Source organism: Molothrus ater, chromosome 3 (genome assembly GCF_012460135.2).
Source record: "Molothrus ater isolate BHLD 08-10-18 breed brown headed cowbird chromosome 3, BPBGC_Mater_1.1, whole genome shotgun sequence".
Taxonomy (NCBI): Eukaryota; Metazoa; Chordata; class Aves; order Passeriformes; family Icteridae; genus Molothrus; species Molothrus ater.
In genome coordinates, this window is record NC_050480.2 from 33,465,834 (window position 1) to 33,480,969 (window position 15,136).

At 43.2% G+C, this 15,136-nt stretch overlaps 1 protein-coding gene across 1 annotated transcript; it reads left to right on the plus strand.

Annotated features, from left to right (window-relative positions):
- The first annotated feature begins 3,312 nt into the window (after window positions 1–3,312).
- On the plus strand, window positions 3,313–14,397 carry SCCPDH (saccharopine dehydrogenase (putative)). Its single transcript, XM_036379783.1, has 12 exons — window positions 3,313–3,567; window positions 3,736–3,848; window positions 4,674–4,754; window positions 5,195–5,324; window positions 6,935–6,984; window positions 8,422–8,552; window positions 9,107–9,224; window positions 10,765–10,884; window positions 11,018–11,074; window positions 12,032–12,143; window positions 12,968–13,049; window positions 13,483–14,397. The coding sequence occupies exons 1-12, from the start codon at window positions 3,342–3,344 to the stop codon at window positions 13,592–13,594; spliced, it is 1,332 nt and encodes a 443-aa protein (XP_036235676.1). The 5' UTR covers window positions 3,313–3,341; the 3' UTR covers window positions 13,595–14,397.
- The last annotated feature ends 739 nt before the right edge of the window (window positions 14,398–15,136 follow it).

Here is a 15,136-nt window from a genome sequence, read left to right on the forward strand (position 1 = left end):
ATCTTTTTATTTGGTGAGTTTCTGAAGCTGATTCAGGTTGGAACCTCCTTTGCAGAACTGCACTTGGCAGCAGATCTGGCATTTCTTGTCTTCCTATTGGACAAGGAAAAACTGTAAATCATCCCACTGCTTTCCCACAGAGTATTTTTTGCAATCCTGCATTGTCGATACTAACTACAGAGATGGGTTAACCTTTGCCTTTAGTCAAGTCTGCTGTAAGTCTCCCATTTAAAGTCAGAGCCTTGACATCACCTTGATGTTTGCTATTTTGAAACCTATCCACCTACTTGTTAGTTCAAAGGCAGGAATGGAAACTGGCTTAGAGACTGAATTTTGTTCTCTTTGTATGCAGAGAGCTGGAGTGAAACTGCATACAGAATTCTTCAACTTGTCAAACAGAACTCTCCAAGAAAAAATTACTTGAAGCTACCATAGTGATATTTAATGCAAACAAAAAGGAAAAAAACAACCTAGGTTTGCCACATTTGATAACCTCTGCTTATTTCTTGTCCTTCTGTAATTCTTAAACCCTAATTTCTCTCTTGTGTAAGCTGCAATTTACATGAGTAATCTTGCTCCAGCAGTGTGTTTTAAAGAAGCACAGCTGACATTGAAAGAGCAGGAGAAATCTTGAGAGTTGTGGATTGATAAACAGGGTAGGTCTGGCCCAACTTGGTGTAATGTTTCAGTCATCAAGAGGAGACAGGGCACTCAGCACTGCATGCAAGCTTGTGCTTGCCAAGCCTCTGCATAACTACACAATGAAGGTCTTATCAAATACATATGGCCCAAGGAGGTTTGTGCAGCCCTGATTCTTAAACAAATGGTTGAGTCAAAATCATAGGTTTATAAACTGCCTTGTTTTCCGGGAGATAACATGGAGAGGGAGAGTGGGCAAGAGAGAGAAACATCTGAAGCACAGGGATAAAAAAAGCAGACTGAGGATCCCAGCCAGCCCTCCAAGCTATGTCAGGATACCTCTGCAAATCTGCAGACTTATTACAGCCTCCTGTCACTGAATAATTTTAGAAGTCTGAAAAAAATATATTTTTGTTTACTTCAAATTAGCAGGAAAATATCTAATGTTTATGGTTTCAATGTTTTCTCAAAACTTTTGCAAGAGAGGAAAGAGAATGGAAGACCAAAACCAGTGGCCTCACAGAAGACTGCTCTGACAATTGGTGGCAGAAGAGAAAAATTGAGCATAAGAGCTCAGAGGAGTTCCACAGTATTGTGAGCACAGATGGAAATTATCCTGGTGTGTAGGAAGGAGAAGAAGGTGGTAGAGACAGCTTGACTGATGATGTTCAGTGACCTCAAACACAAGAAACTGGTTTTGCAGCGTTGCTCTGTAAATCAGATCAACAAAATTATCTGAATTAAAAAGGAGCACAAAAAAGTCTTTGTCCTTCCCTCCCCCACTCTTTGTTTTTTGTTAGACTGAGTTGTTTCACTGACACAGCTGATGGTGTATGCCTACAAACAACTGCTTCAGCACTACTCAAGGAGTTGATACTGATGCTTGGAGGAGAGGATCTGCTGCCTTGGAGATGAGATGTTTAGCATATATTCAGAAAGGTCATTACTCTTCAGTACAAATCTGAGATGGGAAAAGACTGGCTAGGCAGCAATAATTTGAAAAAGCCTCTGAGGTGGAACAGATCATGACCTGCAGGTGCAGCAACAATGTGACACTTGCAAAAGAAAAAAAGAAGGCAAGTGTTTGGATGCAAATTCCATCTTATCACATAACCTTCTCAATCAGTTTCACACTGACAGGGCAAATGTGGGGTCTAGTACTGGACATTATGTTACCAAAACAATGTAAACCTGCTGAAGATAGTTCAGAAGAGAACAGGAGAAATCTATGCTCAAAGTGGCCTGCAAGGAAAAAAAAAATCAAAGGAATCTTTTTAATAAAGACTAAGAAGATGCATGGCAGCTTCCAGCTCTGCAACATCTTTTTATATACTCCTCAGGGATTAAATCTTTTGCCAAGATGTCCTCAAGAAACAGGAGAAATAGTGTGGGGCTAAAACTATAAGATCTGAAGATCTAGCTTCTTGTCTCCATCCATATTTATAACAAATGCAGGAGGAGACTGCCTGAGGAACGGTATGAAGGCATCTGTCACTGGAGGATTTTAAACAGGTTAGACAAGCTTCTATTGGGAACAATTAAATATGGGAGGTGCTCCTTGGGAAAATGGGCCAGTGAGCAGGATTCGCGAGGCTGCTTCCCTTGCATGACTTGCTGCAAGCTTCTGGAATTCAGGTGAGCAGCCTGGCCACGAAAACACAGAGAACATGGCCTCACCACTCTGTGCAGTCCGGGATGCTCCATCCTGAAGTTTGTCCACAGGGCTACCAGTTCTCCCTGCTGCAACAGGAACTTGGCATGTTGTGTCGTTCTGCTTCTGTTGTTGAGCATAACATAAATATTTGCTGCAATTGTGGGGCAACAGTGTTTCATTTTACATCCAGGTCATTAAATTTCTCTTTTTTATTAGTAACAGTCTTCCGACCACCTGTATTGCTTGTGCTGAAATCCCCACAGAGCCGTGGTCATCATGAAAGAGGATGTCTGCTTTGGGACCAAACAATGGTGACCCAGAGGAGGAGCAGCAAGTTGATCAGAGGGATGGAGCACCTCTCCTATAAGGAAAGGCTGAGAGGATTGGGTTTGTTCAGCCTGGAAAAGTGAAGACTTCAGCATGACCTAATTGCAGCCTGGGGCAAGGCTATTTACAAGGCCATGTAGTGACAGGAAAAGAGGAAATGGGTGCAAATGGAAAGAGAGCAGGTTTAGATTAGATATTAGGGGAAAACCCTTTACTGTAAGAGAAGTGAGGCTCTGGAACAGGTTGCTCAGAGGGATTGTGGATGCCACATCCCTGAAAACGTTCAAGGCCAGGTTGGATGAGGCTTTGAGCAACCTGGTCGAGTAAAAAGTGTCTTTGCCCATGGCAATAGACGGCAATGCATGGCATGGCCATGCCATGGCAGGGGGGTTGATCTTTAAGTCCCTTTCAACTCAAACCATTTTATCACTCCATAGGGCCTCTCCCTATTAACGTCGCTTACGCCGCTGGGCTCCAGGCCCCCTGGGCCGTACCCTGGCACATTTCTACTCTCCTGCTCCGTTAAACGCCCCGGGAGGCTGCAGGCGCTGCCCCTGCCGCCCAAGCCGAGCAAAGGCCGCGCTCGGGCCGGGCGGGCGGAGCGCAGCCTGAGGGGGCGCGGGGCGGGCTGGGCCCGCCGGGGCGGGGCGGGGCGGGGCGGAGCGGGACCGTCATGCCAGCGCTGCCCGGCGCTGCCGTCAGTACGAAGGCTGCTCGCCCCATGACGGCCCGCAGTAGCACCATGGCGGCCGGGCGGGTCTACGACATCGTGGTGTTCGGCGCCTCGGGCTTCACCGGCCAGTTCGTGGTGGAGGAGGTGGCGCGGGCGGCGGCGGCGGCGGCCGCCGGCGAGGGGCAGCTGTGCAGCGGCCGCCTGCGCTGGGCCGTGGCCGGGCGGAACCGCGAGAAGCTGCGGGCGGTGCTGGATCGGGCGGCCGGGCAGCTGGGTACGGGCCGCGGCCGGGGCGCAGCGCCGCTGCCCGGCGAGGCCCGGCGGGTCGGGTGTGCGGGCAAGGGCTGAGAAACGAAGCAGGGCGAGCCCCGGCGCTGCGCCGGGGAGGAGGGGGCTCGTCCCGGGCGGAGCGGTGTCGGTAACCGCGGTCTCCGGTACGCAGGGAAGGCGGCGCCCGGGGACGAGGTCGGCGTGCTGCTCTGCGATGTGGACGACGCGGGCTCGCTGGCAGCCATGGCGAAGCAGACCCGGGTGGTACTGAGCTGCGTGGGCCCGGTGAGTGCGGGATGCGGGCGGGGCGGTGCCCCCGCGGCCAGTCCGCCCCCGGGGCCGCGCCTGGGCCGCGAGCGGCCGGGCTGCCTGCGCCGCACCGGGGCACCGAGAGCTGCCGCGGCCGCGCAGGGACAGCGCAGCTGGTGGAACTCGACCCCGGAGTTCCAGTACCGCTGTGCGCTGCCGTGGCCGAAGGGTTTCCCACCGCCGTCGCAGTGGTGCGGTTCACGGATAGGTGTCCGCAGTGAAATACAGCGGAGATGGTTTTCAGTCTTTCACAGGCAGCCTAAGATTCTGATGGTAAAGTTTGGCTCAACGTTTTGGGTTGAGCCAGAATGTCATTGTTGCTAGGGTTAAGCACGGAGCTGGAAAAGGGGCCCACAGGCTCGCTGCCAGAAGCACTTGGCCCTTTTAAAACTTAGAGTGGCAGTATTTCCAGTGCATTCAGAGAGCATCAAAGTGTGTGAGGTGGAAGTTGGGTCATGACCATCTCTTTGAAATTCAGTGTTTAAGTAGAGAATATGCTGATAATAGAGTGCAGGAAGTGTAAAGTGAAATTAGTGGCAGTATTCAATTGGTCTTGGTGATCTGATCTGATTTTATGAGAGAAATCAGGTGCAGTAGTCTGCAGCAAGCTCCATTGGCAGCAGTCAAGTTTGTTTTCTTCTCCCCACACTCCCAAGAAATAGAAGTGCTCTTGCATTTTTGCCCCACTTAGAAAAATCAATATCACTTCTATTGCATAGATATACTTTAGGTAAAGCACACTGGGTGAGTTGTGGTATGTGGGTTTTCTTTTGTTACATCTGGTGTTCTTTCCTTCTATAGTATAGATTCTTTGGAGAACCTGTGGTCAAAGCTTGTGTTGAAAATGGTGCAAGCTTCATTGACATTTGTGGAGAACCCCAGGTATGTGATGGTAAAAAAGCATGACATTAAATCAAGGCTCTGAAAAAGGAATGTTTGTTTAGTTTGTTTCATGTTTCTGCTTATGGTTCTGAACATGAAGACAAATTCTGCCTCCTGATCTACAATTTCAAGATGCAGTAATTATTTTAAAGTACACTATACTTGGTTGTGTAGTTTTCTTGCTTTTAAGACAGCCTCTTTGGGTCTTTGTGGAAGTTCCAAATTGCTGAATATGCTTCAAGCCTCTGTTATGATACTACATAGGAATTTTGTACTTTTCTTTTCACTGCTGTGAAACTTTCATACTACAGATCAGGAATCGTATATATCTGTCAAAAATACTTGAAGCCTATGATGTGACAGTGAAGTGCTGATGGCTGATATTGGGTATGGCCAAGAATGAATTTCAGCTTAAAATATTTGTTCTGCCTGTGTTTCAGTTTCTGGAAGGAATGTACCTGAAATACAATGAGAAAGCTGCAGAAAAGGGGGTATATGTCATTGGAAGCTGTGGCTTTGACTCCATACCGGCAGATATGGGAGTACTGTACACCAGAGACAAGCTGAAAGGTGACTAGAATATTTTTATGGTGGAAAAAGAATGCAGATTATGCTCTCATCTGGTTTCCTAAAGCAGCAGTAGTCCTGTGGAAACTCTCTCAGTGTCTCTTTTTGCCTGCCTTTACCAAGTGACCAGTTTCAACCAAATGTGGTAGGGGAGAAATTGAGTGTCCCATTGGATGGGTCATTGGATAGGGGAGGAGTTATGGTCCCATTGTTCGCTGAGAGGGCCCTGTGATGAGCCCAGTTGTTCAGAGCAGGCTGCTAATAACACTGAGGCTGTGGGTTCCATCCCACGGGGGCCATTCACTCGATGGTGCTCATGGGTCCCCTGCAGCTGGGAATATTCTGTGAATCTGAGAGGACAGAATGTTCAGCTGTGAGCAGCAGGCTGCTCAGCCAATGTGTGGATGTCCCTAGGCAGCCTCAGCACAATTGCCACTTGTGCAGTGAGAATCTTGTTGGGAAGACACAGTGGGAAGGAGACCACAGACTGGGGGGTGATCAGGTTTCCAAAGTTTCCTTTTTCAACTGCAAGCTCTGAGAAGCTGTTTTGTGAGTGTAAGTAGCAGTGCCTTTGACTTTTATAATAGCTAGAGGGTAACTGAAAGAGAAATATATTTAAGAAAATACATGGGAGGATTTAATTCTATGTAAATAGTACTTGATTGATCCTGCTCCCAGATGAGGATACTCTGTTCATCAGGTCTGACTTTAAGTTGGGAGGGCCCATAAGAGTATCCAAATGTTTTGCTTTTATGGGCTATTAAAAAGGCTGCTAAATGGGATCGGTTTACATTGGAGTCAGCATTCAGTTGAAGAAACCTCAGACTTTGGAGGAGAAACAAGGTATGGAAATGAGTATCTGGATGTTCATGAGGTTGTAATTTGATGTTTGATACCTGTTTTGAATAGATACCTTTTATCTCTTCCTATTTTGACTTTATGGCATTACTTCTGTCTATCCAGTTGCTTGCTATATTGAAATTTATCCATACAAATACAGTTTTCCAATCTCAGAAGGAACTAAGCAAAACAAATCAGAATTTGGAGGCGTTGTGTTGTTCTGCTGTTCATCAAACTAAGCATTCTTTGCAGAACACTATTTTAAACTATGCTAAAATTAAATATTTTCTGTGGTTTGGGTTTTTTGGGGGGTTGTGGGTTGTTTTGTTTTGGTGGTGGGTTTTTTGTAGTTTGGGTGTAACAAAATTTTTAAGTTCATGTTTGCTTTCACAGCCTACATCATCTTTTATTTTGAAACTTGGAGGAAAACAAAATGTGGCTCTCAATATTACTTTCCTTTTTTTCAATGATTTTTTTTTACATTATCTCATTCGTTAGATAAAGGAAAAAAATTAATGAATAGAGGTAATACTAGTGACCTGTATTGAAGTAATTTACACAAGAAATGTAATACTTGCTAACTCAAATAGCTGTGCATCTTAATGTTACATTACTTTGCTTTGAGATAAAGATGTAACTCTGCTTTTTCAGCTTATAATGTCAATGGCCTGCTGTTTTGAGTATACCAGAGCATTCTCTGACTCTGCAGATTAATGACTGCATGTGCCAATATGCAATATTGAAAATATGTAATATTTTCCTCTCCCTTACAGGTACCTTAACTGCTGTTGAAAGTTTCCTGTCGGTGAAATCTGGGCCTGAGGTTAGTTGTTTCTTCCTTCCTGAAACTCAGGAGTATTTGTGATAACATCACTACAGCCCATCAGAATAAATGTTGCTACATTAAGTCAGACCAAGGAGCAAGCTGGCAGGTCTTTGATAAGTCTAGAACTTTATTCTTTAGGAGCTACTAAAAGTATCCTAAGTCAACAACCTTTTGTAAGGTCTGTTTGCAGAGCTGTCTACCTACACTTTTCCCTGGTAAGCTGCTCCAAGAACTATTTTGCTTTTGCAGACATGTGGGAAGGATTCTTACACAGGTGAAACTGTAACAGATCCAGAGTGTATTGCCAGTAATCCTAGTGTTAGGCTGTTTGGGGTTTTTGTTTGTTGGTGGGGGGAAGGTCGTTTCAATGTACATTAATGCATGTAATGATAATACCTGTGGATCGTAATTGTAATAGTATGTAATATATGTAATAATTCTAATGCTGTTGTTAAAACAATGCAACAATGATCCAAGTCAGTCTTGAACCAAACACTACTGCTCCTGGCATGAGTATCTATCTTGCCTTACAAACCATTTTTGTTCTTAAAAAACATATGGAGGAGTGGAGGAGGCCCATGAAATGGGAGAGTAGTATCTGTTAAGCAGCAGGGGATAGCAGTTCATGGGAATGTATACATCTATATGTTGGATATGAGGACATCTATTTAAATATATAGCATAAGTCCAAAGTGTTGGTAAGAAATGGATTTCAATAATGAGAATTAACTACACTGAGATGTAGTTATGAAGAGCTACAGATATGTATTAAATTCTGTGGGTCCTGAGTATGTTGCAGGTCATGTGGAAAGAGGGGTGGAGATGGTGTTGGGTCTGGCTGATCTGGAGTTCATTTCCCCACAGCAGCTCTCACAGTGCTGAGCTTTGTGTGGCAGCTGCAGAGGTGACAGTAACACAGCAGTGTTGTGGCCACTGCTGAGCAGTGCTGGCACAGCACTCGGGCTGTCTGTGCAGCATTCCCCCCCTCACCTCATGGGCTGGGGTGGGCAGGATGCTGGGAGGGGACACAGCCCGGACAGCTGCCCCAGACTGACCAAAAGGATGTTCCATACTGTCTGCTCAGCAATAAAGGCTAAGGAAAAGGAGGAGAAGGGTAGGGGGGGAGGCATTTGTTACTACCACACCTTTGCTTCCATATGCAGCTTTTGCTTTATTAACTCACCTTTATCTTTACACACAAGGGATTTTTCCATCTTATTTTCTCCTCCTCCTATCTTAGCTAGGAGGAGAGTTATGGAGTGTCTTGGCAAGCACCTGACATCCAGCCAAGGTCAACCCACACCATTTCAGTACACTATCATCATAACATTTATATGTAATAATTGTAATACATGTAGTGATTCTAATAGTATTAAAATAATCCATGAAACCTTTAAATACTGAACTAATTATTGTTTCATGGTATGTCACAAGGGTCTTGGTGTACATGATGGGACCTGGAAATCAGCTGTCTATGGCATTGCAGATGAAGCCAGCCTGAAGAAGCTTCGAAAACAGATAGGATATGCCGCTATTCCAGTAGTTGGTGCAAAGCTTAAAAAAAGGTATAAGCATAAGATGTGGAATATACAGTCTCCTAACAGTTCCAGTATTTATGATACAGATTGGTACAATATTAAATACTGAAAAGATGCAGTTAGGACTTTAGTATAGTATGAACACATAGATGCTCATCTAGTAGAATTGAAGATAAGTTCAGTTTTACAGACTTGTTCATATCTTACTGAAAAGACAACACGTCTCAGCATTTACTGAGTCTCAAAATTAATGCGTTCTAAAGGACTTCTAGTGACATGGGAAACTTGATTTCAGAAGCGATTAGTAGAATGGAGGGAAAAAAATGAAAATATTATTATATTGATTATCAGATTCATCCTTGATATAGTGCATACAGTGAATTATATATAGTGAATTATATGTAGTGAATTTTGAGTGAGCCAGGGATATATTTGGAATTGCTTGCTTTCAGTGAAAAGAGATAATGTCACAAAAATTCTTGAGAGAAAACTGGTAATGGTAAGGCCATTATGGTCAATTTTTTCAGTTTGTGTGAAGATTGGAACATTTTTTTTCTGACTTTATTTTTTTTCATTTGCAGGGGATTTATGTTTTACAGTCCGGAATTCAAGGAGTACTGTCTTAGATTTATGGGAGCTGATGGTTCTGTTGTGAAAAGGACTCAGCATTATTTGCACACCGAGTTGCAGCAAACACCTGTAAGTTACTGTTATTTGTGCACTGGCCTGTTTCATGCTACTTGAGACTGTGGCTGATGAGCCTGCCTTTGGTAACATGATAGTTATGAGATTGTCATGTCAGGTTCTCCTGCTGTCTGATTTCTGGGTATGTATTTGTAGGGAATGGAAACCTTGAGTCACAGGAATATTTGAAAGGTAGCCTTCATATAAATATATTAAATTCTGCTTCTGTGCAGAGACTTTTCTTGTTGTATCAGCAGAGCTTCTAAAAGCATCAGAATTGTAGTCAATGGTAGCTATAGCCAGCTCAGTATAGTGTAGTAAATATTCTGATACATAATTCATATGCTGCTCATTTATGTCTTAAGATTTCTTTGATGCTTGGGTCTCCAGTGTGCAGAGTAAAGGCAGTGTGAAGTAATGGTGGTGGAAAAGTGTCCGGTCTGGCTGTCTGTCTCTGCCCGGACACGGGTAGGGTGGTTCTTGGGTGGCACGCGTTTCAAAGGACGAGTGTGGACTCTTCAGCTTTTTGATCTTCAGATTGTTTATTGTTTCTTATCTACAAAATTTTCTGTCTGCCCAACAGAGGTCTGACCTGCAAGGCAGCCAAGGGCACTCGTGACCACTCACGGGGCGGTCATGTCTTTTTATACTAAAATCTACGTACATGATATTTACTTTTATTTTCCAATACTTTTCACCCATGTTGGCAAGTACACCTTCACCATAAACCAATCCCCAAGTGCCAACATCACCACAGAAGATGGAAGACAAGAAGAAGAAGGACGAGACACGCCCTGATCCCTCCATCTTGTCTCCATAACCCCCCTGTACCAAAAACCTTAAAGTTTATATTTCACCCTATAAATGTGTCCCTTTTACACCCTTCACTCTAAAGTGATTCTCATGTCCTCAAACTGCTGTCACTTCTGTGGATGGATCAAAATCAAGCCACCAAGCACTCTTGGCAACATTCCAGGATTTCCGAGACCCCCAAGGGTTCTCCTGGCAACTCTGGACATCCGGAGCGATGTGCTGAGTTCCCACAGAAAAGATGATTAATTTTTGTTTTCCATGATTTCCTGAGAGGAGATGACCACCAACAATCTGTATAACTGTGCAGAATCACAGGCATCAGTTCAGCAATGAGGGTGAGATGGTGCTTTAAAAATGCACTCAAAAGCTACAAATGAGAAAGGCTTGCCATTCTATTTCAGTTTCTCTTTAAAAAAAGCACAAGGAGGAGAAAAGTAAGATCTAGGAAAGAAGGCTGAAATTGGATGCCAAAACACATCTTTCTGTAAAGTCTTTTGTTCTTGTGTACCATGTCTGCTCCCTCTTCACTCTGTAGTTACATTGTCTTCCCAGAATAAATGATAAAGTGAAGCATTCTTCAAACAGTTCCTTAGAACTAAGACAATTCTTTAAGGCCCTGTTTAAACCAATGTATGTTGTACAAAATAACTGCATCTTACTTACAGGGTAGATTGATTTATAAAAATCAATTGATGGAAAAAATTAATGTCAATCCTATCACTGAAAATACATTCTTCTTCAGGTCCAGTATGGTGCTTATGTGACCGTAGGTGGTCTTGGCTCTGTTATCAAGCTGATGTTTCTGGGCATGTTATTTCTTCTTCTGGTGAAGTTTAACTTCGGAAGAAAACTTCTGACAAAAGTAAGTTTTCAAAACACAAAATAATTTAGTGTTTGGAGATATTGGAGATATCTTTTTTCTCCCTCTTATTTACTGCTGGTCTTTTTTTTGTCTTTTTCTTCCTTTTTTTTTTTTCTCTCCTCTATTCATACAGTACCCAGAATTTTTCTCTGCTGGACACTTCTCAAAGAAAGGACCAACCCAGAAGCAGGTAACTGACTGTTTTCTACCACAGTTACAGAATACATTTGTTGTGGTAATGGTGGAATAGTAATTTAAAGTCAACTGCTTAGCCTCAAAGAAATAATATCTAAATGAATCACAGAATATTCTGAGTTAGAAGAGATCCACAAGGATCATCAAAGTCCAACTCCTGGCGCTGCACAAGACACCCCAAGAGTTGCACCATGTGCCTGAGAGTGCTGTCCAAGCACTTCTTGTCAGGCTGGTGACACTGTCAGGCTGGTGCTGTGACCACTTCCCTGGGGAGCCTCTTCCAGTGCCCAGCCACCCTCTGGGTTAAGAAACTTCCTGATATCCAGCCTGACACAACTTCAGGCCATTCCCTCATGTCCCGTCACTGGGCACCACAGAGATCAGTGCCTGCCCCTCCTCTTCCTCTCACAAGGTGTAACTGCAGTGAGGTCTCCCCTCAGTCTCCTCCTGGCTGATCAGACCAAGAAACCTCAGCCTCCATTCATACCAGCTTCCTCCCTAGGTCCAAATGCATGTTGTGTGTGCCTGTTTAGATAGTTACTGGATATTTAAATAACCATGCCTTCTGCTTTTAGACATCAAAGTGTGTGTAACTGCTATGAGGAATAAATGGATAATGTTTCTGGGCCTGATGTATTCCCATGGATGGCTCAAAAGCACTCTATCAAAGGTGATGACCAAGGGAGACTGATTAGCAAAAAGCCCAGGACTGAAAGTACTGAGAGAACAAACAGACTTTAGTACAAAGCCAGTGCAACAAAGTGGAAGCAATTAAGAACTCAGATTAACTTTTTAAGCAGTAATTTAAAATAACTCCTTTCATGTTTAAATGGATTATAGTATTTGGCAGGATTCTATATATAGAATTTGGATACTTTTATTTACTACTTATGCTTTCCTGGTAGCAACCAGTTTCTCTTTTGGTGACCATGCTTGTCTTGTACACTTACAGATGGATGAAACCTCTTTTACAATGACGTTTTTTGGTGAGGGTTACAGTGAGGGACAAGATCCCCAGAATGCCAAACCAAATGTGAAGATCTGCACTGAAGTGAAAGGACCAGGTATGTATTTTGCCTAGCATTCCCTGCTCTAAAATACATTTCTTATTGCACTGCTGTCCCTTTCACCCTTGAGAAGCACTTGCAACAGGAACAAAGCCAACGGCCTTCACAGTGTATTAACTTGGGTACTAGAATTCATTGTGACCTGGTTTCTGAAATAGCCAGTTCACTTGCATTCTTGTGAATCTCTTTACTCTGACTTTCCCTGGTCTGATTTTCATTTTTGCAGAGCAGACCTTTGAAGGAAGAGGGGTTTAAGAATAGTTTTTAGTTGTTACAGCCTGGACTTAGTAGTTGGTTTATTTCCAGCTCCCAGAGGAGCTGGAAACTTTAACAGGTCTGGTGTGGTATAATTTCTGACTATTATATACTTTTGTTCAGGTCATTCCTTGAGGAGACATGACATCTGAAGTTTGGAGAGAGCAAGAATGTACATTCAGAAATGAGTTACTGGAGTACAGCTTGTTTAAATAACTAGAGATGTGGCAGAATGCAAGTGTTGCATGGTAAAATTCTGCATTGAAGTACAGGATGGGGAAAACTCTTGCTGTGTCAGAAAGCCCTCTGTCACCATGACGTCGTCACTCACAGTTGCGTTGTTAGAGGCCATTATGTGAATCAGTATTTGTCTGGATTAGATCTTAAGGATTTCACCAGCTACTTGGTCTGTTTACTGGGTAAAAAAAAGCTGTTCTTAAATGGGAAAGGCTGTTTCATTGCTAAAGACATTATTCTCCAGAATGCTGTAGGGAAGAGCAAGATTACATTCCACATTTCAAGGCACCGTATTTCATTGGGGGGTTTTGGTTTGTTTTTTTTGTCAGAGCCTGGATATGTTGCTACACCAATTGCAATGGTTCAAGCAGCTCTATCTCTTCTGGAAGATTCAGCTTCTCTGCCTAAACAGTAAGTACCTTCTCATGCTGAGCAGCTTGCTCTCCCTTAAAGCTACTGTGTGCAAATGTTTCTCTTTGAAAATACACTTAATCAGCCCTGTGGATTTGTGTTACCTCACCCAACTGGCTGTGCAAGGGAGATGGTTCACTGCAAGCTGATTTAAAGCCACTTGCTCTTCACCAGCCAATCAGTAGTCACAGGCTTCTAGTCAGGCCTTGGCATCCATGTCTTTATGTTCAGTTAATGGAGTGGTTTCTACAGAGCTTGCTGGATGCAGAAATGAACCTAGGATTATAATCACCCTGGCAGATTCCTCACCCACTCTCTTCTCAGACTAAGTGGCTTTTTCTTTCTTAGTCTGAGAAGCACATCTCTAGCTTCACAAAAGGTATCCCTCAATCACTCTGCACTAATGTTTCTCCTTTTTGATTTTCCCTTGCAGGGGTGGTGTGTATTCTCCAGGAGCTGCCTTCTCGAAAACAAAACTGATTGATCGCCTCAACAAGCGTGGTATTGAGTTCTCTGTTATTAGCAAGCCTGAAGTCAGAACATAACTGTATGAACTAACACCTTTCCTGAGTATAACTCTAATAAAACCCATTTGGCTGCAAAAGCCTAATCATAAAACAGTTTCACTATGCTATTGTTTGCAGCAGAAACAGAAGAAAATTCAAGTTAAAAGCTATAATATTTGCTATAGTGAGCAAACCCCTAAAGGGTGGGTATTGAGTGTTAATTCACAGACATATTAAATTGGTAACTTCTTGGGTACTAATTCTGGAATCTTAATCTCATTATATAAGTTCAAGTTCCTACTTCATGGACCCACTATACCATCTGCTTCACAAGTAAGCATAGCTGCCTTGCTTTGCCCCATTCTGCAACTATGTAAAGCAGGCAGCCTGGAAATAGAAGTGCCTTAGCAGATAAGCTACTAGTTATTTCTAATGTGTGTTTGGTGTATGTCTTTATTAACATCTTCAATTAATCTTTCCTTTATTTAATAATTGTTGTTAGTGCAGATCTATGTGTAGTTTCTGTAGTTAGGTAAGTAGTCATGAACTGTATTGTGCTTTTGCTTCTGTAAAGGAGGAGGCTTGTTCTGTTGATTGTTTTTGGAATCTGACCTGATGTGATCCAGGTTCTGGGTGCACTGACCTGTTTCACACTACTTGATACTGTGGTTGATGAGCCTGCTTTTTGTTGTTAGCCTAAGAATTGTAAGAGTGTCTTGTCATTCTCTCTGATTTCTGGGTTTGTATTTGTGGGCAGTGGAACCTTTGAGTCACGGGAATATTTGAAAGGTAGCCTTCATGATTTTCAGGAGTGTGAATACATTAAATTCTGTTTCCGTGTAGAGGTTTTTTTTGTTGTATCAGTAGAACTTGTAAAACCTATGAAAGTTACTCTGAGATACTTAAGGTCACAAAAGTCTCTATCTCCCTCAGCTGTTTCACACTGACCTTTATTATTCTGAGGCAAATCACATACAGATTGATGCTTTGTAGTCTCATAGCTGTGTCGAAGATTGCTTTATGGATGCAGTTCACTATATGGTGGGGTTTTAGGTGCTGCTTCTTAAGTTTATGCTGTCACTGCACTGTCTTCAGTAACCTAAAGTTAAAAAATGTCTGTTAATGCTTTATTCAGTAGCAAGCAGACTAATTTCACACCGAGGTAGAAGAAATTCAAGACACAGAAAAGCTGCTTTTCCCTTCCACTCACCCCTGAATGTGAAACATACGTACTACATTACAGCTGAGAGTTTATGTATTTGAGGCACAGGGATCAGAGCCGTTCCTGTGTGCAATTCACATGCTCTGTTTCTGGCATTTCTCTTCAGAACTGACCATTTGCCACTGCCCATGACCAGGAGCAGTTTTCCAACACAAGGTGTGTACACGGCCAGGGATGCCCATCACGTAGCAGTGCCCTCTGGCTGTGGAGCAGTGCAGAGTGACCCACTGCCTCTGACAGGGTAAAATGCAATTGGGTCCCCAGTGCTTAAAGATTCAGTTATGATAACAAGTTATTTTTCAAAATTCCTGAAGAAACAAGAATATAGCATCTTGTTGCCTACAATGTTCTCTCCTATC

Excerpts from the sequence above, each read along its gene's own strand:
- SCCPDH (XM_036379783.1), top strand. The coding sequence starts at position 3,342 with ATGACGGCCCGCAGTAGCACCATGGCGGCCGGGCGGGTCTACGACATC. Across the intron at positions 4,755-5,194 it reads ACATTTGTGGAGAACCCCAG|TTTCTGGAAGGAATGTACCT; the intron begins GTATGTGATGGT and ends CCTGTGTTTCAG. Across the intron at positions 12,144-12,967 it reads CACTGAAGTGAAAGGACCAG|AGCCTGGATATGTTGCTACA; the intron begins GTATGTATTTTG and ends TTTTTTTGTCAG.